The sequence below is a fragment of the Penicillium argentinense genome, assembly GCF_028826775.1.
Source record: "Penicillium argentinense strain IBT 30761 chromosome Unknown utg000010l_segment0_segment0, whole genome shotgun sequence".
Taxonomy (NCBI): domain Eukaryota; kingdom Fungi; phylum Ascomycota; class Eurotiomycetes; order Eurotiales; family Aspergillaceae; genus Penicillium; species Penicillium argentinense.
Window position 1 is genome coordinate 2,478,418 of NW_026622669.1, and position 24,284 is coordinate 2,502,701.

Below are 24,284 nucleotides of genomic sequence, written 5' to 3' on the forward strand. Positions count from 1 at the left end.
CCATCGACGAACTCAAGCATTGATACCAATGGTAGCGAAACGAATGAGGGGAAAGTTCAAAGAAGCGAGCGAGACTGGACTCCGAAGAAAGCTCCTCAAACAGATTCATGTACTCGTCTATTCGGACCGGTGGTCAACCTTTTTCCATCGAGCATATTCTTCAACCCTCAGCCGAAGAAGCCACAAGACCGTCTTCAACAAGCCCCTTCCTGGATAATCTCGCGGAGTCATTGCAGCGCTGGACAAGGCTCAATACAGATCAAATGTTCCATCTCATGACAGTTCCGAGCATATATTGGTAGGATGGAGATCGAAAAGCGAGTTCACTCATTCCTGCTGGGTCAAATATCGAACACTAGTTGTAAAGCAGTCAGGAGACAGCCACCTACTTGCGAGCTACAAGCACCTTAAGGTAGAAAGCTAGTCGAAAACTTCACTTGTGAACTAATGATTCGTGCGGCATGTACGCAAGAATACAAGGATCAACTTGTCTACAATTGCAAAAGATTGTCATCACATCGTCGTGTTTTATTTTTGTCAAGGCAGAAAGGAGCCTAGATGTCACAGCACCGCCATCCCGAGTTAACGGGTCACAATGCAGGGTGCACCGCGCAGATAGCGGGAAGATTCAATACAGAAGATTCCGTCAAGCCAGCTCATGCCAGTAAACCAAAATTTCCATCCGTCAATCCTCCACCCATCGATTCACCCAAGTGACATCCACGGTGCGTCCGACCCTCCTAAACCAATCGCACGACTAGTCCACTAGGAACTAATCTACTGCTCGGTCTGGAAGTAGTTGAGGAGGACCTCACGCTCCTGGGACTCCTCACCCCAGTCCTTGACAACGACGCAAGAGCAGTTGACGACCTTGCGGGCGTTACCCTCACGGTCGAGAGTGCCTGTGTACAATGTTAGCAATGTTCTCATATAAATAAATTGGGTATGGTAACGTACAGAGACCAACCCACTCGCCCAGCATCTTGCCATCGGGGACCTTGATGAGGGGGATCTTGTGCTCGGAGCAGAGAGCAACAACGAGCTTCTTGTAGGCCTCCTCCTCGCAGCCCTCGTTGAGGACACACATGTGGGCCTCACGGCGGTCGAGGGCCTTCGCAGCCTCGCGCAGACCACGGGCAAGACCGTCGTGGATCAGGGAGATGCGGAGGACACCCTTCAGAGCGTCGAGGACGGACATCTGGCCGGAGCCAGCGTCAGCGGAAACCTCGACCTCATCGGCGGCGGCAACGGGGGGTTGGACTGGGTCTCTTCTCCGTCCGACTATAGTATTCATTAGATATTATTGCGGGCAAGCAAGAACTGTGCCGAATGCCGGAGCTTAAGACCGTCGTAGTCGTCGCATGGAATTTGCCTGGAAAAATTGACCTTGTCGACGACCAATTCCTATGCTCGGTTCTCTTGGACGGCGAGCTGGTTGGTGCGGCGCAGTCGCAATCTCCGTCTTCAACCCATGCTTGTAGTTCGACTGGTCTTTGCCAAGTGGCTTTCGAATTGAGTGGCCAGGACGTACCATTTTGATTGCTACTGTGTTTTTCGGGTAGCGGGTATGGTCAAAGTCGGATAATCCTCGAAGAGGTAGGTGTTTTGAGTGATGGAGATTGAATGGAGAGGCGCTAAGGAAATTTTGGTGGGTTTCGACTTTCCTGTTCGGTTGTGTGTGCCCTACCTTAGTCATCGCGTCGCAGTCACGTGATGATTTCCGGACTCGGGGAGCGGCTTGAGTTCGGGTGCATCTGCGGAATCAATCGTTAAAATGACTTACAAAAGAATAATTTGATAAACGCTTCCTCATTTTGGAGGCTTAAGCTACCGAATATAGAAGTAGATTCGTTACAAGAACGCAAGAGGTATCATAATCGTACAATCAAAATCCGCCTTTACACCTCGCCCGCTGAATTTCAATGACCTGAATAGCGATGATTGCTGCGGAAACTAGAAGTATGTACCGGGTCGAGGATAGCCATGACCGTTAATGCCCATGGAGCCATTTGTCTCAGTAGCAAACGCGCCCGGGGCGTGACCGTTGGGCTGGAAGCCACCCGCTGCACTCGGAGCTATGGAAGGCTCAGGGTCGATGTGCATGCTGACGAATTCCAGTTCGAGTCCGTGGATATGAGGGATATGCGGAACGAGATCCGTGAAATCAGAAAGTCGGATCCAGAAGACATGTTCCATGTCGAAATACTTGGGCTGCGTCTCGTTGTCCAGCTGCATGATCTCTGCGAACGATGCGTTGTGATACTTTGGGTCGTCGGTGTAGACGAGCATCCGACGTGTGCATCGCCAAAGGTTTACGCGCTGAGTTGGCGTGGCTTTGCGCTTTTCCCAGCTGGAGTCTAATGAGAGAATTAGCCGGTGCACTGGTTTGTTTGAACAATAGGACGAAAAACTTACATTGAGAAAGCTGGAGGTCGTTAGTTGCCAGCAAGGGTGCAACCAAGTAGTTGGGGATCCACTTCTCGTCCGCCGTTTCTGGAGAGCAGTCGGGCTCAAGTTGTCGGGTAGTCGCCGTCACTAAGGGCAGGAAATTCTTGAGCCAGGCATGGCTTCGAGCTCGGGAATCATTGGAGCCCACGTAGTTGGCAGAGACGCGAAGGCGGCCGGGGAGAGCGTCACGACGTCGTTGCTCTTGGGCCTCCGCCTCGCGGCGCATCTTCATGATGCGAGCTCGCTCGTACTCCATTTTCTTCTGGCGTTCGTCTTCGGCTTGCTTGGCTCGTCGTTGTTCGGCTTCCTTGCGCTTACGGTCGTCTTCCTCGGCTTTCTCACGAGCAGCTTGAGCAGCTTCGGCAGCTCTGTCCGCTTCTTCCTTGGCAGCGCGAGCACGTGCAGCTTCAACGTCTGCTTTGGCCTGAGCCTCTGCTTTGGCTTTGGCTTCAGCTTCAGCTTCGCGGCGTTTTTCCTCTGCGATACGTTCCTCTTCGGCCTTCTTAGCTTCGGCCTGCTTAGCTTCAGCCTGCTTAGCTTCAGCTTGCTTGGCTTCGGCCTGCTTAGCTTCAGCCTGCTTAGCTTCAGCCTGCTTAGCTTCAGCCTGCTTAGCTTCGGCCTGCTTAGCTTCAGCTTGCTTGGCTTCCGCTTTCTTGGCTTCCGCTTTCTTGGCTTCCGCTTTCTTGGCTTCAGCCTCTCGATCAGCTTCTCGGCGTTTCTCTGCTTCTCGTTCCTCTCGCTTATCGTCTGCTGGTACTTGGGCGACTGAGCTCGTGTTCGGCTCTTGAGGCTCCTTCTTGACCTCGTCGTTTTTATCAGCAGATGCGTTTTCGGAAGCGTGATGTGATGATTCTGGTTTCTTCGGAGGATGAGAAGGTTTGCGAGGTGCGGCGTTATCGCGTGGAGTATCTTCAAGTGGTCGACGAGCTTGAGTCTTCTCACTCTCATTCGCCACACTTGATTTCTTCGGAGCACCGTTTGGCATTGCTTTCACGTTGTCTTCAGTAACTCGCGGCCGCTTCATTTTCCGCTCAGGTGACAAATGATCACTATCTCCCCCACGAGAGCGCGATCTTTCGGGTGAAGCGTCATCGGCGCGAATGCGTTTGAGAGAAGTATTGGCATCGGAGGCATTATCGTGACGAGATTTGGGTGGTTCTTCACGGCCTGACAGAGAATCTGATGAGAAAAGGCTTGGTCGACGATCCCGTTCTTGAGGTCGACGTCCAGCAATGAGACGTCTCTTCTTCACCTCATCCATTCGGGCCACGCCACTTGATTCACTATCTCTCCGCGCTGAAAGGCCAGTCTTAGGCTTCGCTGAATCGGGGCGGTTCGAATCGTGATCTGAACTAGCGCGGGCATCGCCGCCGTCACGAGCAGACGACTTTGGGCGGCCCATCGTGCGAGCTTTCTCCTTTTCCATCCTCTTTTCCTTCAACAATTGAACCTCCTTAGCAGATCGTGGGCGACTTGAGTTCGGACTTTCGTTGAGTTTCTTGGGTCGAGACACAGGTGAAGATGACTCTTTGCGAGCTGGGCGTTTATCTTCCCTCTCTTTACCACGTGCTCGTCGTGGTGATGACAAGTCTTTGCGACCTTTGTCAGAACCTCCAAATTTCTCATATGCGGACTTCAAGATGTTGTATTCCTCCTCCCAGTTTTCACCCTGTCGAGATCTAGAGAGCTCGTAATAGGTTCGGTCTTCGAAGAGACGGCGGGTCGGGTTGAAACCAGGTTGAGAGAGGATAAGTTCGATGACAGCGGTATTTCCGCGCCCAATGGCGGCGAGCATGGGGGTATTATAGCCTGGCTTTTGACCGCGCAGGGGATTCGGATCGGCATCGGCGTCACCCATGGCGTACATGAGAGACAGGACATCGTGGTGGCCTCCTTTCGCGGCCGCAATGAGGGAAGCGTTGTCTGCTTTTTGCAAAATATTCAGAATGCTGACAACACCAACCTCATCACCCTTCGCGGCGAAATCTCGCAAATTCTCGGATGTTGCTTGCGTCCAAAGCAGATCATTTCGTGTTGCCTCGCTGCGACCAGTCTTCCGTCGATTTGATGCAGCGCCTCCTAACGGTGGAGGGCTTCGAGAGGGGCTCGCAACTGATGCCCGTCTTGAAGAGACCTTGGTATCCGGACCGATTTGCTCTTCAGACCGTCGACCTGGTCGTGAGCTAGCTTTGGCGTCGGCAAGCGCTTTCCGAATTTCCTCGTATTCATCCTTCTCCAAATCCTGCGGTACTAATTCGTAGGGTTCGTCACCGGAAGCGTTGACCGTTCGAGGGTTGGCACCAGCATCGAGTAACAGCTTTACCACTTCCACATTACCATTTTCCACCGCATCAATCAATGGAGTATCCTTGTCGATATTTTTCGTGTTGATTTCACACCCGGCACCCAACAAGAACTTCACAATCGGAGCTTCGCCATTGAGAGATGCAATCTGCAACGGCGTGTTGCCGGCATTGTCGGGAACATTCAAATCCTCAGGCCTTTCTCCATGACGCTGAACCACCTGGTCATACTTTCTATCCGCGCATGCCCGGGCGAGAGGAGTTCGGCCACTCTTGTCGCGTAGCTTCTTGGGGCCCATTTGTTTCGCAGGGGATGCCGATGCACCCGCCCCCGAGCCGAGCTTTCGGAAATGAGCGCTGGGCATTGGCGACCCACTCGCAGAGGATGAAGTTGATTGTCTGTCTTCCGAGCCTTGCCGTTGGAATCCGGTAAGAGGAATGGGAGCTTTCTTCTTGGAGGGCAGATGTGAGCCTGACACCGATCGTTGATGGGATGAACGGGTAGGGGAGACAGAACGAGCCGTTGAGGAAGGTCGGGAGAAATGGGCGTTATTATTTTTGAGGTCGCGGATCGTCGAATTAGTGTGGGAATCGCGTCGACACTCTCTCTTCTCGTCCACGCTATCGCTGAAACTCCTCTTTCGATAGGGTCGTGGCCGATCCGCGTCGTTTGCACTGCTCTGGTTAAGAACATCATGCGTGACGGATTGCGAGTCGTCTGATTTCTCGAGTTTCACGACGGATGAGGGGGATCCAGCTCTCTGAGATGGACTCGGAAAGCGTGAGGACCGAGGGCCCCGGGACGGGCGATCGCCACGGTCGGCATCGATGCGCGGTTTCTTGCGGAGGCTGCCATCGATCCCGTCGACTGCCTGGCGAATGGGGTCGTGTCGAATGTGTTTCCTCTTCTTCTCTGGCGATAAGGATTCCCGACCTGACTGAATGATGGTTTCTGCCTCTGAATCGGCCTTTGGACTGGGAGGACCTTCCTCGTCCGATTCCACCGGTTGCGATCCAGGGCTGGGCCGCCGCGAGGGCGATGTGGGCGCCGCCTCGGACTTCCGGGGTGATGAAGACCCTGGAGCGTCCGGCTTCACCGTGGCGAGCACATTCTGACCGACATCGACATCCAGGGCAGCGGGTAAGGAGACCGCCTCGACATCACTCATAGCGATAGCACTCGATGTGTGAGGATTCCGCTCGTCATTTTGGGAGAACGCGACAGGCCAGGGCGACCGTGGTCGGCAACGCCAGCAATGATTCGCAGACGCTGATCGGGGGATTGATGTGGGTAAATAGGTGGGAGGAAAATAGCAGGAGGGAAGAGACGAAAAGTCGGAAGCACGAGATTAGAACAGATGGAAGAGGCGGAACGCCCCAGAGAGAGCAGAAAAATGGAGTGGAGGAATCGGGGGGCGAGTTTGGTCGAGAAGGAAAAAGGATGGGGAGGGAAGAAGGGAAGGGAAACGGGAGAAAAGAATGGGGCAGCACGCCGTGGCCACTCCGTGAATCATCCTCTCCTCCTCATCGCAGCCGCAACCCACCCACTCCCAGCACACTAGCTCTGCTCGGTCTTCAGTGTCTGCGCCCGTCTCTCTCCCCTATTTTTCCTGCACACACGGGCCCTCCCTCCGACGCCCATTCCGGACGAAAGCAGTGGCTCCACCCGTGTGGCGATCTCTCGATGCGGCCACTCAGCGCCCTCTCGCGTATCGACCAGGCAGCTGCAGCTCCAGACGGGACCGCAAGCTGCGAAGTCTGCTCGTTGCTACCTGCTGCCTGCGACCTGTTCTCAGGGAGCTGCTACGGCCCTGCTGCTACTGCTCCCACTGCACCGCACCATCGCCTTCGCGTCTGCCCATGGAGGATCGGCGGGGGGCGCGTTCTCCACCTTCCAGCTGGGCACCTTGAACTGCAGGTTGGTCATGACACAGGTTTTTTCCATCGATTTGCCAGACCCCATCGCGGCCGCGGAGAGCGATGGTTCCTGTTTCGTATGTCTATTAGTGCTAATCGCAGCTCTACTAACGGATGGAACGGGTATTGCGCACGAAAGGGCATCGGAAGATCAGCGTGTCATCAAGAACCCTACCCTGAGGAACTGATTGCTATAGGACTATAATGATAGCTATCAACGCCTCCCCAAAAACAGACGTCACTTTCCGCCCATGAACTTCAGAGTTCCTCCCATCTTCGCAACCTTGGCCACATCTCGGTACGTGAGGCTCGTCCTCGTCTCCCGGCGGTACCAGCCATCATGAAACGAGTCTCTCTCCCGCAAGAGCGGCCAGTTACAAATAGAGTAGGGCCCCAGATCTTCATCCGTCCTCGACTCGGCAATCCCATGTAGGAACTCCGTATATAGTAGTCCTCGCGTAATAAGCAAGCTTCGACGTTCCTGGAGGATCCGAAACTGCGGCTTCGCACCGGAGTCGGGAACTTGATCACTATCATCGGAACCCTCCATGGCCGCCTGATCTCGATGCTTCTTCGCGTATAGATCGAGCACAATCGGAGCACCCAGGCTGACTGTCGCGACCAGTGGGTAATAGGCTGTACCGTCTTCGTGAGGCATGATGCCCTGTCCTGGTCGGTATTCATTTACCAGAACATGGTTAGGCGCGCCGTGTGGAGCGTTATCAAAGATGCCTAGTGCTGCGAATCTTGGCTCGATGATGGGCGATATGAGCCAGGGTGGTAGTGGGGAGTCGAGTAGAGTGTTTGTTTTGGTGAGCGCGGATGGCCATGTTTGAAGGCGGCGGTGTGATAGCTGGGTCCAGCGTGGTATAGGCGCTGATGCTACCTGCAGGCATTCGTCAACCGGTGTGATATATAGAGAGTGGTTTCACGGCGGAGAGGGTATATTCCCATGTACGAGATATATCCGAAGAGGTGAGAAACCTTGGAAGTAAGCAGAACGAAAAATTACGGTAGGGATTGACCTTTTGTAAAAGCCATTTCTCCTCATCCTCCGAAATGAAATCGGCGATATAGAATGCATCGGGGGGCAGTGAGATGATGCGAGCGGTCTCAAGATTGCGGGTCATGAGCCTGGTGCAGCCCTTTTCCTCTCAAGATGGCGTCTCAAGATTTGATGTCAAAAGTTCCACCTAGATGCAAAGACCTTTTTGATGTATGATAGCGATCCGGCGGGATTGAACAAGGACAAGGGGAGTACTTAATCTGGAGAGTACCCTGTATGGCCGAGTAGAGCCCAATCCCACGTCACGTTCTGCCTGAGGCGTCCACCCCACTTTCCACCCGAGCAAACACCCATGGTTGACCGACCTGCCTGCCTTACCAATAATTACCTGCACCCATCAGAAGACCAGAAATCCCAGTTCAAAACACGCTGCCTGGGACCTACTTCGTCACGATGGCCCCCAAGAACAACAAAGCCCCCGCCAAGGGCAAAGGCAAAGAGGCATCGGATGACTCCGGTGCCAAGGGTAAAGGCAAGGGTGGTTTGAAGGCTGCGACTTCGATTAACGTGCGACACATTCTGGTAAGTATTCGTTTGGTCTACTACTATTAGTCTCCGTGTGGACATAGACTCGGACTCAAACTTGGAATCCTGCCATGTCGAACCTTGGCATAGGACAACAGCTTACGTCTGACGTCTTATAGTGCGAGAAACATTCCAAGAAAGAGGAAGCCTTGGAAAAACTGCGCAATGGCACGAAGTTTGATGAGGTAGCGCGTGAGTTCTCGGAGGATAAGGCGAGACAAGGTAAGTTCTCCTCGGTCCAAATCAAGCGTCAATTAAGATGTTCATTCTTTTATAGGTGGCGCACTTGGGTGGAAGGTGAGGGGAAGTCTGCATGGAGACTTTGAGAAAGTAGCCTATGAACTGGAGCCGAGTACGACTGCCAGTCCTAAGTACGCGGAGGTGAAGACTGGGTTTGGGTACCATATCATCATGGTTGAGGGCCGGAAGTGAGGTAGTTGGAATAACCTTTATGAAAGCGAAACGGACAGAATCGAAGCATACTCCATGTCTGATCATGTATGATTCCATAACAATTGGTATCTTGAATTGAATGCAATGATGCTCTAAGTCATCCCAGATATCCCTATCCTAATATCTACAAACCCAAACAAACTCCAAAATAAAACAAACGATGCAAAACTACTGCTCTTTCTTAGCAGCCTCCTTCTTCGCCAGCTCCTTCGCCTTCTTCTCCTGCTTCTGAACAACAGCTTCGGCTCCAATACCGCCGAACACAAGGCCAATGCCCAGCCACTGCCCAGCGGACAAGGAGTGACCGAACCAGAACACACTCAGAAGCATAGTCAACATCTTCCGTGTAACTGTAACAGTTACCAGAAGCAACGATGAGAAGCGCGACAGCGTGTAAAAGATGAAGAGCTGTCCGACAGCTCCGCACGCCGCGAATCCAAGGACATGCTTCAGGGCCTCCGGGTGGCGCGTAAGGAAGGAGATGGCGGAGTACATCTCCGTCTCAGTGGATGGTGGAATGGGGAAGGGAAGCAGGTTGTGCAGTAAACCGCTCTGAGAGAGATGCGGTATGATCAGAAGGTAGGCGGCTGTCAGGATGGAGGAGAGAACGTTCTGCGCAACCATCATCTGCGGTCCCGTGAAGCGGGTGTACAGCTTCGGGGAGGCAAAGACATGGTCTTGAGTGGTGTTGGTCAAGCCATCCAGAAGGAGGTTGATCGACAGCAAGAAAATACCCCACATCGAGGAGCCGGACTGCTCCGAGGCGGACGTGGCGACCTTCTTACTAGTGCCGGGGTGGTGCAGGGTGAACGTGGCCACGCCCAGTGTGACTAGAAGCACAACACCGTATTTGTAAAGGGGATATCGCTTGCGGAAGATGGTGAGGTGGAGGAGCATGACTGGAAGGAGTTTGCATGATTTCGCAAGGATGAACGTCAGGTAGTCGATGTGCGCGAGACTGGCATAGCCGAATGGGGACGCCAGAGACGAAGAAATGCTGACCAGGAGCAAGGGGAAGAGGATTCGACGGGTGGGAAAGATGGAGGGCATCTTCTGGCCCTTAGGGGTCGAGGAGAAGAGGTAGATGAAACCAGTGATCGCCGCGAACAAGGACTGGACGGTGTTCAGCACGAGGGAGTAGGTAAAGCGCTCTGTCGCGGGCTCGGGTTCGTCGGCCGTCGCGGGACGAACGAGGTAGCTAGTTGTAGTGATTGCCTCCTGGAGGACTCCCCACGAGAGGCTGTTGTCTGTAAATATGCGGCCATGTAGTTGTTTAGAAGGGTCTCTTACAATGCTGCATAAATACCGAGGACGCAGATCAGGAGCTGCATCAAGCCGGGGGGTTCGACCGTTTCTTGCGCTGTCGTCACCTTAGCAGACGCGCTGCCGTTGGCATTGGAAGGAAAATTTGCGCTTCCATTTGTTGACTTCTCCACGGCTTCGGCTTCGTTCGGAGGCATGTGCATCACGGAGGATGAGGGAGCGCGTTGGAGCGGCGTTGGTTGCTTTTGCCGGCCCATTGCGGTGGTCTTTTGAGTGTAATATAGCGCAGGAAAGTATGGACACGGGACACGGACGGATTTGCGAGAGGCGCGGTATTTGCAGGATCAAGCAGGGGAATGGATGAATCTTCCCTTTGGACCCTGGAGCGGAGCTGAAAAAAATAAGATGATGCCATGTGTTCTTAGTTCCCATCTTATCGATGCGGATCGCCAGGGGGCCCCACTGACGCCCTGCAGAATGCCCGGAGTTCACCCAGGCATGCAATGACCGTCCGCAGTTTCCCAGTGCAATTGAAATCCTTTCGAACAATATTGGTCTTAATGGATATACTCACCTGCCATTGAACCCCTCAGCATTCAACCTGTGTCCATGGACGTATGTAGTAAATTAGGCAGGCGGTGTACACAATAAGTTCTCGATGTAGGCGGTGAGGCACAAACTGCCGCCCTATTCCACAACCTTGTCGCAAAGCCACTGTGAACTACGGACCGCAAGCCTAAATTACTGCACTTTCTCCAGCGTAGAGAACAGCAGGTATAACCCTCGAAATGACGACCAAAAGGATCGAGAACCCCATGCCGGAGCCCTCCCAGCTCACCGAGCTCATTGACTCCATGTCCGCCTCCACAAACCCACAAACAGCAACCACCCTCCAAATCCTGCACAATCTCCAATACCAGCACCTTTGGACATCGCTCCAGATCCACGCAACACCAGCAGACATGGCTTCATCTGCGGAAGATCCTCGGCCTACATTGATCTCCGGAATTCCTCCACACCGCGTATATACCCACCCCGACGAACAACTGTACATGTTAGAAAGAGGTCTCCGCGACGACGACCTGCGCCCGGAGCGACTTTTCGTGATTCCCACTGCGCAAGGACAGCGCTGGTCTCTTCGGCGCATGGCTGCTGTTTTTGATGCCATGTCTGACATTGAAGTTGCTGCTGACGACGAGTCTGACACTGTTGCTCTGCCTGAAGGAGCAAAGGCGGAGAAGCTGGAGGAGTACTATCGGAAGAGGGCGGAGGCTGATATCACGAAGGAGTGGGGCTCCAAGCGGGCACTCTTGGGCATGGTGGACAAGGGGATGGGTGGAGAAGGGACGGTGGTTTATTATATTGTGCAGGAGGGTGAAGTGAAGCCTCGACAGAACTAAGTTGGGAATCTACACTACGCCAAGCGGTTGCACTTGTGATATGACAAGGTTGAGGCGAGAGAGCGACGGAGTTTCATTGTTGCACCAAATATCTGCTCAGAAGCGAAGGGTCGGCTCGAATATGTACGCCGAGAATTATCCATGGTCCACGCAGCATGGGCGTGACCGCTGGGTATAATATGCAGAATGAGGGTGGAGGGGTACATTGCAAATGGATTCGGGGAATTATTGGAGCGAGATTCAAACGAGTAGGTTCTCATGCCCATTTCGATGATCCTGCTCCTGCTCCAGTTGACAGCTGGTGCAATATCTCTCATACCACTCCTTGACACTGTCGGTATTTTCCGCAAAGAAGCGCTCGGCTTGAGCCCGAGCGCCTGCTTCGCCTTCCTCGCTATTCCCACTCAGAAGAATTTCGACCTGGCGACAACGGCGAAGTTCTTCGCGGAGCCAGCGTTCCCATTCACTCTGGATGACTTCCTTCTCGATGCTGTTCACCACGCGCAAGGCTACCAGGAGGTTGTACCGGTAAGCCCCAAGGCGTTCCCGTGTTTGCTGGAAACGCTTCGTTGCGCTCTTGGCCACTGCGTCTCGAGGGCCGGAAGTACTGAGGGAAAGAGGTAGTTCTGCATAACGCATTGCGTTCTCGTGGAATGCATTGAAGCAACTGCTGGCATTTCCGGTATTGGGCCAGAGTGTCGTGTTGGCGACTGCTTCGTCGATGTCTTGAATGTAAATGGCCTTACTCATGACCATGTTCGGCTGCACTCCCAGTCGAGCCATGAAATTACTTGCGTGTCTCTCGTGCCACCAGTCCCATGTATCTCGCGAGGTGTAGAATCCGTTCATCAATACACTTGATGACAACAAGACCAAAATGACCTTGTGGGCGCTCACGGTCTTCCAGGACCAGCGGACAATATCGAAGGATGACATCATCAAGAAAGAGAGAGTGCTTTCCAGGAATGATAGCACCATCTCCATTATGAGCTGAGGCATCGTTCGCTGGGTTCGCGGCTTCCGAGGTTCTATCTTCAAGTTGACCCCGACTCCGTTGAAGTGGGAGGTGTTGTTCTGGCGACCAACGTGGCCAAAAATAGTGATGGCCTTCTTGGTGCGACTATGTGCTCCGAGACGTCTCACTTGATCGCTCACTAGGTCAACTAAATCCAAAGCGTCTTGCTCGAGGTCGTCACTTGCTTTCTTATCGATGACATCTGGTAGATATTAGCTAGGTCCCCAGATATAGTCGATAAACCCTGTACTTACTCTTCAGACCGAGTGGAGACTTAAGCCACTCGACTTTGGTGTAAATCGCCAATTTGCTCTTCGATTTGGCCTGGAACGTAATCACGACCTTGCTCACCAACCGGAATGATCGTCGGAAGGGAAGATGCCACGGTGTGCGCTTATCCGTAATCACGTAGCATAAATGGTCATTCAAAACATCAATGATTTGATAATCCGAAATGTCGTTTTCCTGAGAGTGTCCTATTGGAAATAACGGTCAGTCTAAATCCTTCTATGCTGGAACTATCCTTGGAAGAGCCTTACCAAGAGCGCTTGCTGTCGCAATCTTGTAATGGAAGTCTCGTCTGAGGTGTCGAGATTCATTGCTTGCCCAAGGGCCTTGCTTGATGTCTGAATGGAATATTAGTAAGGCGTAATTGAATGAGAAATGGTTTACTAACCTTTGGCTTGCCGCTCGTGCAGCAGAAGCTGCCAAACAGCACTCTTGTCTCCAAACAGAATATGGAACAATGCCTTGGGACTCACGTCCAGTACCTTCTCGGTTGACAGAACAAGATCTCCCTGAGGCACGTATTCAACAGGCTGAGTGGGAAGTCTGAACTTCGGAATATTATGACCACGACCTCCTTTGCCACCATCCAGATCAAGATCCTTGTCAATGTAGATAGGGACCCGTAAATCCTTGCCATGTCCGTGAGCGACGAGGTTTGTGTCGCCTCTTGTGTCATTTGGCCCGGATGAAAGGTCCTCCCAGCTGTCTGCGCTCGAAGGCCGGTTCGGTGTCCCACTGTCCAACTTGATCAAGTCCTTGATGACATTCTCCAGGCTCGTAGGCTCGACCGCAATAGAGCCTTGGATCAGATAGTTCAAGCGCTTTTGGAGGAGTCGAAGGGGCTCAAGGAAAGTCTTGATCGTAATGCGCCCAGGCGTGTCGCTTCCAAGGGGAGGAATGGTGTGCAGGAAAAGGAAGTCACAGTCTCTTCCAGGGGCAGCCGTCACTTCTTTGATGCTATCCAGTGACACGCTTGTGGTCAGCACCAGTCCGAAATGGTGACTGTAGAAATAGATGTACTGAGTGGTAACATATGCTCTGCCAGGGAACTCCTGCTGGTCATTCGGGTTCCACGTTGCCCTGAAAACCAGTACCAAGGACTCCTCTCTCTTGACATCAGGGAATAGCAATCGGAATTGAGAATCCTGGATTTTCAGAGACTGCGGGTAGACTGCGGGGTACTCGGTTTCAACGATACCCACCGCAGCCCGCTGGATCTTGGAGGCGTCGCCATCAAGGCTCACTGTTTGTCTGTGGCGTGGACCAGATGGCTGCCGGGAACCCGACGTGTCACCGGGCTGGTCTGCCTGTGCAGCAATAGTTCGTTTCGACGAATCACTCTTTGCCGACGAGGGTCGATCTTCCGCTGAATCATGGTCTCTATTTGCGTTTTGAGCTTGTTCCCGCTGTAGCTTATTGATGAAGCCCCAATTGGAACTACCCCATAGATTTGCCATCATTCCACTAGGCATGCCACCGGTGCTATCGACGAGCCCCAGACCAATGCCTCTTTCATTGCTGACAACCACTGCAGCCTTACTCATACTTGTTGGGGCCGGTGGGTTTGCAAGCGTAGGAGGTGCCAAGTTCGATCCAGGTTCGTCAAGATTGCTCAAGCTTCGGCCTCTGTTTTGGCCGTCAGCCACATTAACAGGAGCAGTGCCTTGGTAGGGGAGGATATTATGGCTGGCCGAAATAAGGCTAGCAATTCCACCCACAGGACCCGGGATTAAGGGAGATGTGGGTGCTGCATTATTTGATTTGCGATGAAGGTCCAGTTTTTGAATAATCCGATTGGTGTGCTCTCTGGCGTGATCCCTAGTAGAGCCTTCGCCGTCCAAGCCAGTAAGTCTGCGACCGCTCACGTCGGTGCTCTTTCTGTGGGCCATGCCATCATGCACATGGTCTGGGACAGGTAGGGTCGAGCTACGCTCACTACCGCTTGGTTCATCAGCGGTATGAGGAGTCAAAGAATCAGATGGGTCGGCCGTAAACTCAGGCGCAGGCGGTTGGGAGATTGAAAAGGCTGGATCTTGAACGGTGGATTTTCCAGAAACCGAGATTTCGGTGCTGGAGGGGTTTTCCAGGGCCTTTTGTTTGGCAGCCTCAAAAGCACCGATCCACTCCATCAACTCCTTCTGGGTCTCCGCTTGCAGCACGATGTTGTTGTTCTTAGTCTTCACCTGGAAGCAGAACCGGCGCTCCTCCTGGAAAGCTGGGCGAACACTGCATAGTAATACTCCAATTCGCTCACTTTCTTCGACACCGCCAGTGCGTGCACCCTGCACGAGGCACCCGAAAATACCGTGTTTCAGGAACGCCCAGCGTCTCACCCACACAGTCCGAGTCGGCTTTCCAGAGAGAGTCCGCAAGTTTACCCATCCTTGTTTCTCAGGTCGCACATCCTTGCCCATGTTCAGCGTTGACAAAGGACGAGAACCGAGGTAAGGAACTGTCGAGACGGAGTAATCCTCCAATTCACGAGAAGGTCTTGCCGCTACCTCTGCAACCTCTTCAATTTGCTTTCTGGTAGACAAAAGCTCCCGCTTGGAGGACCGGTCACTAGATTCCATCTCATGAATCCAGCCCTTGATACGGTCCATCTCACCCGCCCACTTCGAGAACGTCACCGAATTATTATTGTGGAAGGATCGGAATTCGCGCCATTGGTCGAAGGAAACTAGAACGAGAAGTCGGTCAAGTGCATTGCGAATCTGGGGAGCCTGGACCGAGAAGTCCAGGGACGTCTTGAGGTAGATCTTGCGGGCTTCGTGCAGCTGAAATGCTTCTTCTCTCAATGCCGAGGTTTCTTTAGATTTGGACTGAGCAGAATATCGAGCCTGCAGATAATCGTATGACTTTTGTGCGTGTTCGAGGGCGCGGCGGGTTTCCTATAACAATCATCCAAAGTCAGATCCACATTAAAACGAAACCTCGAGGTCACAGAGGGGCCACCGCGAATAATACCTTAAAATGGCGCAAATCCTCATGCATGAAAGCTCGAATGGGCTCGGCGATCAAGGATTCCATCTTCTTCGTCGCCGTAACCAGTCCACTCCATAGGTCCCTCGATCCTTCCCCACACCTCCTCATCGCCAACAGGGTATGATCATGATCGACCACGGCCTCGGAGACGACCAAGGGGTGCGTAGAGTAGGAAAGGAAGCTGCTCACTACACTCTCCAAGGTCGCCAGCTCGGAGGCGAGTTTGGTCGCAGCTTTGGCATATCCGTCAAGCCATCTCTCAATGAACTCGATCTGGTCGCAGAAATGATGGGTGGTGGCGCGGAAGGTCGGCGAGTCGAGGGCGGCTTCTTTCAAGCCAACCGGACTAGAATTAAGATGCAATGTTAGCATTGATCGGTCAATCGAGACGCGTCTGGACATACACCACGCTCACGAGCTTCCCGACTTGGGGTAACGGGGTGTGCGCTTGGGTCGACATCTAGTGCATGCCTCCAGCCATACACTCGACGCGAGCAGGGAAACCGCAGATGTAGGGAGATCAATCAGGCCCTCTTTCGGCTGCTTCAGATAGTAGAGGGTAGGGTCAGGAGAGAAGAGCGTCTGGAAAAAGCTGTCTACGTGCTAGTCAGCGGATCGAACTTGAACCTCGCTGCTCTGGACTCTTGATTTAATTGGCTACGTCAGGCGTTTGGACGAGTTGGGGCCTAACCTGTCAGGCACAAAGGCGCTAAGGCCTCAAGGCACCAAGGCACCAAGCCGGTTTCGTGGCAGAAAGCGGTGTGTGAATTTTTTCTTTCTGCCGGCGCCCGCGCTGTAGATTTCGCCGAGACGAAGAGAGATTCTGGCAGACACAGACAATGGAGCCTCCTTCGAAGAAACCGCGCACTCTTTGGGAAGACGACAGCTCGGATTCCGGCGATGATGCTGGCGGTGTTTCGCTGGGCAAGTCGCCTGAGACTGCCTTCAAAGTGAATGCCGATTACGCCAAACGGTTCGAGTATAACAAGAAAAGAGAAGAGGTCGCTAGGTGTACGACTCCCCATTATCTTCATGGTTGTGCTGTTGAAACATTGCTAATCGCAATTCTCTTTATGCAGTGGAAGCCAAGTATGGCAAGACCAATATGGGCAAGCGGCGTGACGAACCATCCGAAGATGAGGAGTCCTCAGATGATGAGGAGGAAGATGAGGATGGAGAGCTGGCCACCAAGGCTCTCGATGCTGAGATCATGGCCACCCTTAAGGCAATTCGCTCCAAGGACCCCGCCGTGTACGACAGCAACGTGACTTTCTACACCCAACCTGAGGAAGACGCCGACGCTGCCCCCAAGGAAAAGAAGGAAAAGACGATGACCCTGCACGACTACCACCGCCAGAACCTGCTGGGGGGAATCAACCCCGCTGAAGAGGAGGAAAATGCCCCCAAGACCTTTGCGCAGGAGCAGGCCGACCTGAAGGATGAGGTTGTCAAGGCTATGCACGAACAAGGTTCCGACGATGAGATGGAAGATGCAGATGACTTTCTGGTCCGCAAGCCCGGTCAAGAAGAGCCAGAGGAAGAAAAGGTCGAGCTTGATATTCAGAACGCCGACAAGGACCCCGAAACTTTCCTTTCCAACTTCATGTCCTCGCGCGCATGGATCCCCGAGAGCGAAAAGCAAAGAGCGCACCAGTTTGATTCGGATGACGATGATGAAGTGGATCGGGCCGATGCTTTCGAGGTGGCCTACAATTTCCGTTTCGAAGACCCCAACAAGCTCAACGAGACTTTGATCACCCACGCCCGTGATACCACCAACAGTCTTTCCGTCCGTCGGGAGGAAAAGAGCTCGCGTAAGAAGCTCCGTGAGGCCGAGCGTCAGCAGAAGGATGAAGAGAAGAAACGGCGAGAAACTGAGAAGAATCGCCTACGCAAACTCAAAATGGAGGAGCTTCAGACTCGGGTCAACGAGATCAAGGAGGTTGCCGGTATGCGCGCCTCCGAGTTCACTGATGAGGATTGGGCCCGTTTCCTGGATGGCGCTTGGGATGATAAAGAATGGGAGGAGGAGATGGAGAAACGATTTGGAGAAGACTACTATGCCGACAAGGATGCTTCTGGGAAGAAGCACCCCAAGAAGCCTGAGTGGGATGATGATATCGACATCACTGACTTGATTCCCGACTACAAAGATGAAGAGGACAAGCCTGCTGTGGATTCTGGCGATGAAGATGAGGAGGCCGATGAGGAGCAGTCCAAACCCAAGAAGAGCAAGGCCGAAGAGAAGCGTGACCAGAAGCGCGAGGCCCGCAAAGACCGTCTCCGTATTGAAGAGGCCGTCGACCGTAACCTCGACCTTGACATCACCCTGCTCCCCGGTGCTACCAAGAAGAACGCCACTCGCTTCCGCTACCGCGAGACCTCGCCGCAAAGCTTCGGTTTAACTGCTCGGGATATCCTGATGGCCGACGATGCCCAACTGAACCAATTCGCCGGTCTGAAGAAGTACGCTTCATTCCGTGAAGCCGAGAAGAAGGCCAAGGACGAGAGGAAGCTCGGCAAGAAGGCCCGCCTCCGTCAATGGCGGAAGGACACCTTTGGCAATGAGGATGGTCCTGTCTTCAACTTTGGCACCAAGAGCCCAGAGGATAAGAAGGAAGAGGCCGATGGTAATGAGACTAAGCTGGACATTCGTGAGGGCGGTGGCCAAAAGAAGAAGAGAAAGCGTTCGAAGAAGAACTAAGCGCAGGCGCCAAAAGCTGTCATAATGTCAATAACTTAAAGTTGTCATTGGGATACTGGCGTTTGTTTGATTATGTATTTATTTATTTTTTACATACCTATGGTATATGACGATTATTTGCTGGAGATTGCCCAGGTGAATTCTGAGTATACCCTTTTCGACTCCATATCCCTAAGCACGCTCAACAAGCGATATGGCGTGGGTGCAGTATAAATTGTGTCTTGATTTTGCCCCCCTTAATTTCTCCAGTAAGTATGATACTCGTTGCACCTTTACAGACCAGAAGCTCTGTTGAGAGGTATCCATTGGAAGCAGATATATATTTCGCCATACAGGGGCTATTACAAAGTAAAAAGCAACTCTTGTGAAGCATTGACGAGTCCGATTTGTAACAATGGATCTATATAAAAGCTGATTATCCTCGCTTGTCCTTGGTTATTGTTGCCAATTGACAGGAGTTGTTTTTCCGAAGACAATTGTTCATCACCTACCAAGGTATGTCGGAGGTTGTATAGTGCTGCAGGCAGGCAAGCGGACCCACCGAGCTCGAGATTGGCCCGTCCCTGGCCTTGTCGCGGTACATTGCATATGCGGCTCACATCCACCGTAAACCTTGTACCGATACATAAATAGCAGCTGTGAAAATGTCTCATATTGAATTACCATTGGCAACTGGACAAGCGTGGCCAGAAAGGGTATCATATCGCCTGCAAGGCTACTCTGCAGGGTATGCTGATGATACTCCGATCGAACCGGTCGTCTCTTACATACGAAGTCCATACATTAAACGCAAGCTCTCATAGATGCTCCGGAGCATTGGAAAAGTCTGTGTTTAGATTTCCCGATGGGAACAAAATCCCAGTTTAGGCTCAGGAATCTAAATGTTGTTCTCTGTTGGTCGGACTCTGGACCGGGCGCTAATCACGAGCAGATATAAAATTCTTCAAGATCGGCCCTGTGTCCTCGTGAACCATAAACCGACTCTATCGGTGGCAACTTCTCCAGGCAAACCGGGTCGACACTCGGATACTCGGGGCAGGGAAAAGGAGGTTGCCCCGGCGTGTGGAGGCCCGGCATTGGCCGGGGCTAATACACGTACCCATACGTGTCCACTGGGCGCGCTTGGACGCCGTTGCTCCGGACTACGCAGGGTTTTCACGATCGGAGCAGCGACATAGCAGACCAAAACTGGGCGACGGGGGAGATGAAAGTAGTCGGCTAGGAATTGACCGTAGTTTTAATTTACTGCTGAAATCAGGCCAAGCAGAGGCATATGTATGGGAGGCTGGTCAGCTGAAAATTTTTCGATCGGGAGAATTCGGCAGGGCGGCTGCACGATACACGGCGGATACAGTAAATTACCCCCCTGCTCTACCTGATTGGGTCTTAGCGGCCAGACTTCGCTTCTGCCAGTGGTATTTTTCTGGCCCCCTTCCGCCCCTGCGCTCTCTTCTTCTTTTTCTTCCCTCCCATCCCTGGTGTACTTTCTTGACACTCCCCATCTCCTCTCTTTTTTTCCGTTGTCGCATTCATCTTTTGCACAACCTTCACAATGGCTGCTGGTGATGTTAACCAGGGCGAGAAGTCCGTCTTCGGCATGCCCGTAAGTTTTCCCTCCCTGTTGTCCTGCTGGCCATCTCACTGGGTCGCGACACGGTCGATTCAAACGCATCGCGATAATGGATCACTTCCATCATCCAAAGGATGCTCAGGATCGACTCTAGTCATAAACGGGACAATGGCACAGCCGCGAGAGATGAAAAAACAAGAAACACCGTGCTAACGAAAAATTTTCACAGGGCTTCGTTGTCGACTTCCTGAGTATGTGATACACTTGACGCCACCAGTTTCTCGCCGAGAAACATCGAACAACATTCCGCCTGACATAGATACTAACTAATTCGCAGTGGGTGGTGTTTCCGCCGCCGTCTCGAAGACCGCTGCTGCCCCCATTGAGCGTATCAAGCTCCTGATCCAGAACCAGGTTTGTGAACACCAAATTCTCCAACCGCCCGCCCAACATGGATCGCCAGGAAGAAAAGAAATTTACAGTTCTGCCTTGATTGGTGATCACGATCGATTGTCTGCTGCAGCGTGACAGCCTCGGTCGTGTCACTCGGGGCAGAACATGGAAAAATTTTTTCGGCGTCCGTGCAGAGATCGGCAATAGCACGTCTACCGAATCTGTTGCTAACATGCATTTTCTCAATTAGGATGAGATGCTCAAGGCCGGTCGTCTGAGCCACAAGTACGCTGGTCTCGGTGACTGCTTCAAGCGTACCGCCGCCGAGGAGGGTGTCGTCTCCCTCTGGCGTGGTAACACCGCCAACGTCATCCGTTACTTCCCTACCCAGGCCCTGAACTTCGCTTTCCGCGACACCTACAAGTCCATGTTCGCCTACAAGAAGGACCGTGATGGCTACGCCAAGTGGATGATGGGTAACCTGGCCTCTGGTGGTGCTGCCGGTGCCACTTCCCTCCTCTTCGTCTACTCCCTGGACTACGCTCGTACCCGTCTGGCCAACGACGCTAAGTCCACCAAGGGTGGCGGTGAGCGCCAGTTCAACGGTCTCGTTGACGTCTACCGCAAGACCCTCGCCTCCGACGGTATTGCCGGTCTCTACCGTGGTTTCGGTCCCTCCGTCGTCGGTATCGTCGTCTACCGTGGTCTGTACTTCGGTATGTACGACTCCATCAAGCCCGTCCTCCTGGTCGGTCCCCTTGAGGGCTCCTTCCTCGCCTCCTTCCTGCTCGGCTGGACCGTCACCACCGCTGCCGGTGTTGCCTCCTACCCTCTGGACACCATCCGTCGTCGTATGATGATGACCTCCGGTGAGGCCGTCAAGTACTCTTCCTCCATGGATGCCGCCCGCCAGATCATCGCCAAGGAGGGTACCAAGTCCCTGTTCAAGGGTGCCGGTGCCAACATCCTCCGTGGTGTTGCCGGTGCTGGTGTCCTGTCCATCTACGATCAGGTCCAGCTCATCCTCTTCGGCAAGAAGTTCAAATAAATTATTCGCTCCTAGCGGATAGTTTAGCACTGTAGCTATACTGGGGACGGGGATGAAACCTCGCCCAGTGTAACTGCTGGGCGATGGAAGCCGAGGTTGTGGGAACTGCAAAAGATAGATGCGTCAAGAAATGGGTTCGGGGGGATCTTGAAGCATAGAATGTTGGTTCTTCCCTTTTTGTACCCGATGTACTTTACTGCCTGCAAACTCTTTTTCTTTTCTTCAATTTGTATTTTCTTGACGTATAACTCTCCGTGTAACATGCTTTCGTAATCAACTTGAACACTGCAGCTATCGGACCTTGAACAAGCCCATTTTGAACGAATCTCTAATCCAGCCATCGCTTGGGCCGAGCTGGACAGCTATCATTATGTAGGCATTTCATGCCTGGTCTGAACTTGTCAGTCATCTCCTGGCTCTATTTCTTCCCTTAGTCCTGCTACTTGGCGACATCCGTAGGCAACACTTTATACGAGACACGTTTCACTACAAGAAAACGAATCTTCGACAAAGCATCTCAACCTTTCACCATGCTCTACATCTATATCGATATTGTCGTCTAAAGGTCTTCAGCAAAGCTCCCTGAGTGGCTCCCCCCGAGAAATCCACCAAAGCGGTGACAGCCCCACAGCGGCAGGCGCATGACGTCTGGGGCTGGAGCTCCTTGAAGCTTCTCCCTTCATACAAAATTCTCTCCTTCCAACTCCTCGCCACTCACCATACCCGTCAAAATGTCCGGCATACAAACTTACACTTCAGCGCCTCTCAATTCTAACAAAGAAGAGGGAGGCGAAGACACTCAAGCAACCACCTCGCACCCCGAACCCGCCACCTCGATCGAAGCTTCAACCACTGCAAACACACAGCCCCCCAATACTTCAGCTACAGCTACGGCCCCTGCTTACTCTCCCATATACGCAACTGCCCAGTCTGGTGAATCGTCTGCGCAACCAGGCGCAGCACCAATTCTGCCTGAACCGACAGCAGCACCAGCGGCGCCGAACAATCTGACCGCAACGCCGACATCAACCCTCCCAACTACGAGTACATCCTCTCTATCACCCCCTCCACCACAGCCAGGCGCCACCCCAACACCATCAGCTCCAACTGCGCAATCTTCCGTCCCCCCGCCGCCAAAAGCAGGCGAAGCCGTTTCTCCCGCCATGTTCACGGCACAATCCACCGCACCAGCGCAAGCGCCAGCAACCCCAGCTGCATTCACACAGTCCTACTCGTACCACCGCTCGCCGCCGCATCAGTCAATTCCAAACTCCACCTCCTCTCACTACGGAAACGTCTACAACGCGCCGTCCGGCGGCGGACCTTCTGGACATGGACTCCCGCTTCATGGTAGTAGTGGAGGCGGTGGCGGTGCAGGCGAAATCTTCCCTGATGACGAGCCGGGGTTTATGAGTACGGCTAAGTCATGGATGCAGACTGCTGGGACGAAGTTGGCGGAGGTTGAGGCTGAGGTTTGGAAGCGGATTAATGATGCGCATGGGAAATAAGAGATGATTTTGTTGTTAGAGGGATATCAAGAGGAATGTGGTTCTGTTCAAATGCGTGTGCGTTTTTCATTGGGTTCTTTTGGATTGGCCGGCTTTTGTTGTTTTCGTTCGGGGTGTGGGTTTCGGTTCTGGTTGGATGCAGCTTTGGCTCATGGTTATGGGAGAATAGGACTTTATGAGATTGGCGCTTGGACATGATCCTTTTACCATCCGTATCCAAGGAATTGGAAACATCAAATACCTGGGCACTTAACGTAATCCACTAGCGAGTGAGACACACGGGCCCGTGAGACAGAAAACCAGCTACTATAATTTCAAACCAATTTATTAAACCAACAACGCCATTGATTTCAAATTTCTATCTATTAGACCTATCAGGGCATTGCGTTCTTTTATGCCCTATTTGATGACAGTCGCTGCATCGCGGGGGTGCGCGTGTAATTGGCTGGGAAGCTGACGCAGCTGGTTCCGCCGGGGCAGTATTAGGAGCTTCATGAGCCTGGTTCATCGACTCCCTGGCTTCTTGGCCCGTAAAACCCTCCGTATGAGCTACGCGCTTAGTCGTTCTGTTGCGTTTTCGCTTTTGTGTCTCGTTTTCAGCCCGTAAATCGCGGACTTCCTTTAGAAGGATTGCATTAGAATGCAATGATTGCTGATAGCCCTTGAGGAGCTGATCAATAGCTATATTCGTAGGCGTTGGTGGGCTTTGCGAGCGTTTCTTAAGCAGTGCCTTGATTGACGAGCCCTGTCGATTCAATTGTTTGAGATTTGCCGGCGTTTTAGGGCTCCACGCGCTCGATTGGCTCCCTGGTCGACTACCTGAGGGGGTAGGTGTCTGAAGTTGAACATCAAGCTTTGAAATGACCTGATCGGGATCATATGGTACTAAACCAGCTGCGACGAATGCATTTTGAATAGTCTCTGGTTTAAAGGCCTCTTTGCGAGCTTGTGGGAATGCTGCAAGGAAATCAAGCTTGTCGATATGGTTGACCCCCAACCGTGCTTTGCGCTCAATCAAGCTCCCATACGCGCGCTTTAGGGGGGCAAAACAGCCTATATCCAAAGGCTGTAGTAGATGAGACGAATGCGGAGGCATGCAGATTGGAATAATATCATTTTGCTCGCACAATCGATCAAAACGGGGGGTCAAATGACTGCCATGGCCATCGAGAACTAGTAGTCGATATTTACCCCTAGTACGACTAGTAGTCGCAGGGATAAATAGCTTTTCTAGCCATCGAAGCCCAATTTCGTCTGTAGTCCAGCCATTCTCACTGATTTCGATTCTCCAATTGTCGGGTAGGTCATCAAACCATGCATATTGTTGGTACTTTGACGATTTGAAGATAATGCATGGTGGGAGTATAAAGCCCGTTGAATTCACACATTCAATCGATG

General features: G+C 52.7%; 10 protein-coding genes across 10 annotated transcripts; 5 read left to right on the forward strand and 5 right to left on the reverse strand.

Moving 5' to 3' along the window:
• Positions 1-777: 777 nt before the first annotated feature.
• N7532_010603 (40S ribosomal protein eS12) lies at positions 778-1,294 on the reverse strand (the record flags this gene model as incomplete). Its single annotated transcript, XM_056623094.1, has 2 exons — positions 778-902; positions 958-1,294. 2 exons carry the CDS (start codon positions 1,292-1,294, stop codon positions 778-780), a joined length of 462 nt encoding a protein of 153 aa, XP_056470510.1.
• A 659-nt stretch (positions 1,295-1,953) lies between these two features.
• N7532_010604 (putative histone deacetylase complex subunit (Hos4)) lies at positions 1,954-5,920 on the reverse strand (the record flags this gene model as incomplete). The annotated part of the gene is made up of 2 exons (XM_056623095.1): positions 1,954-2,357; positions 2,416-5,920. 2 exons carry the CDS (start codon positions 5,918-5,920, stop codon positions 1,954-1,956), a joined length of 3,909 nt encoding a protein of 1,302 aa, XP_056470511.1.
• Positions 5,921-6,906: 986 nt separating this feature from the next.
• Positions 6,907-7,798, reverse strand: N7532_010605 (uncharacterized protein; the record flags this gene model as incomplete). Its single annotated transcript, XM_056623096.1, has 2 exons — positions 6,907-7,550; positions 7,681-7,798. The coding sequence occupies 2 exons, from the start codon at positions 7,796-7,798 to the stop codon at positions 6,907-6,909; spliced, it is 762 nt and encodes a 253-aa protein (XP_056470512.1).
• A 329-nt stretch (positions 7,799-8,127) lies between these two features.
• N7532_010606 (peptidylprolyl isomerase) lies at positions 8,128-8,691 on the forward strand (the record flags this gene model as incomplete). Its single annotated transcript, XM_056623097.1, has 3 exons — positions 8,128-8,256; positions 8,379-8,481; positions 8,537-8,691. 3 exons carry the CDS (start codon positions 8,128-8,130, stop codon positions 8,689-8,691), a joined length of 387 nt encoding a protein of 128 aa, XP_056470513.1.
• Positions 8,692-8,880: 189 nt separating this feature from the next.
• N7532_010607 (UDP-galactose transporter HUT1) lies at positions 8,881-10,232 on the reverse strand (the record flags this gene model as incomplete). Its single annotated transcript, XM_056623098.1, has 2 exons — positions 8,881-9,952; positions 10,003-10,232. The coding sequence occupies 2 exons, from the start codon at positions 10,230-10,232 to the stop codon at positions 8,881-8,883; spliced, it is 1,302 nt and encodes a 433-aa protein (XP_056470514.1).
• Positions 10,233-10,763: 531 nt separating this feature from the next.
• N7532_010608 (uncharacterized protein) lies at positions 10,764-11,375 on the forward strand (the record flags this gene model as incomplete). Its single annotated transcript, XM_056623099.1, has 1 exon — positions 10,764-11,375. One exon carries the CDS (start codon positions 10,764-10,766, stop codon positions 11,373-11,375), a length of 612 nt encoding a protein of 203 aa, XP_056470515.1.
• A 240-nt stretch (positions 11,376-11,615) lies between these two features.
• Positions 11,616-16,123, reverse strand: N7532_010609 (uncharacterized protein; the record flags this gene model as incomplete). Its single annotated transcript, XM_056623100.1, has 6 exons — positions 11,616-12,592; positions 12,645-12,866; positions 12,930-13,016; positions 13,067-15,569; positions 15,646-16,009; positions 16,068-16,123. 6 exons carry the CDS (start codon positions 16,121-16,123, stop codon positions 11,616-11,618), a joined length of 4,209 nt encoding a protein of 1,402 aa, XP_056470516.1.
• Positions 16,124-16,502: 379 nt separating this feature from the next.
• Positions 16,503-18,367, forward strand: N7532_010610 (KRI1 family protein; the record flags this gene model as incomplete). The annotated part of the gene is made up of 2 exons (XM_056623101.1): positions 16,503-16,674; positions 16,743-18,367. 2 exons carry the CDS (start codon positions 16,503-16,505, stop codon positions 18,365-18,367), a joined length of 1,797 nt encoding a protein of 598 aa, XP_056470517.1.
• Positions 18,368-19,919: 1,552 nt separating this feature from the next.
• Positions 19,920-21,378, forward strand: N7532_010611 (putative mitochondrial ADP,ATP carrier protein (Ant); the record flags this gene model as incomplete). The annotated part of the gene is made up of 4 exons (XM_056623102.1): positions 19,920-19,970; positions 20,167-20,188; positions 20,275-20,351; positions 20,581-21,378. The coding sequence occupies 4 exons, from the start codon at positions 19,920-19,922 to the stop codon at positions 21,376-21,378; spliced, it is 948 nt and encodes a 315-aa protein (XP_056470518.1).
• Positions 21,379-22,109: 731 nt separating this feature from the next.
• N7532_010612 (uncharacterized protein) lies at positions 22,110-22,886 on the forward strand (the record flags this gene model as incomplete). The annotated part of the gene is made up of 1 exon (XM_056623103.1): positions 22,110-22,886. The coding sequence occupies one exon, from the start codon at positions 22,110-22,112 to the stop codon at positions 22,884-22,886; it is 777 nt and encodes a 258-aa protein (XP_056470519.1).
• Positions 22,887-24,284: the final 1,398 nt, after the last annotated feature.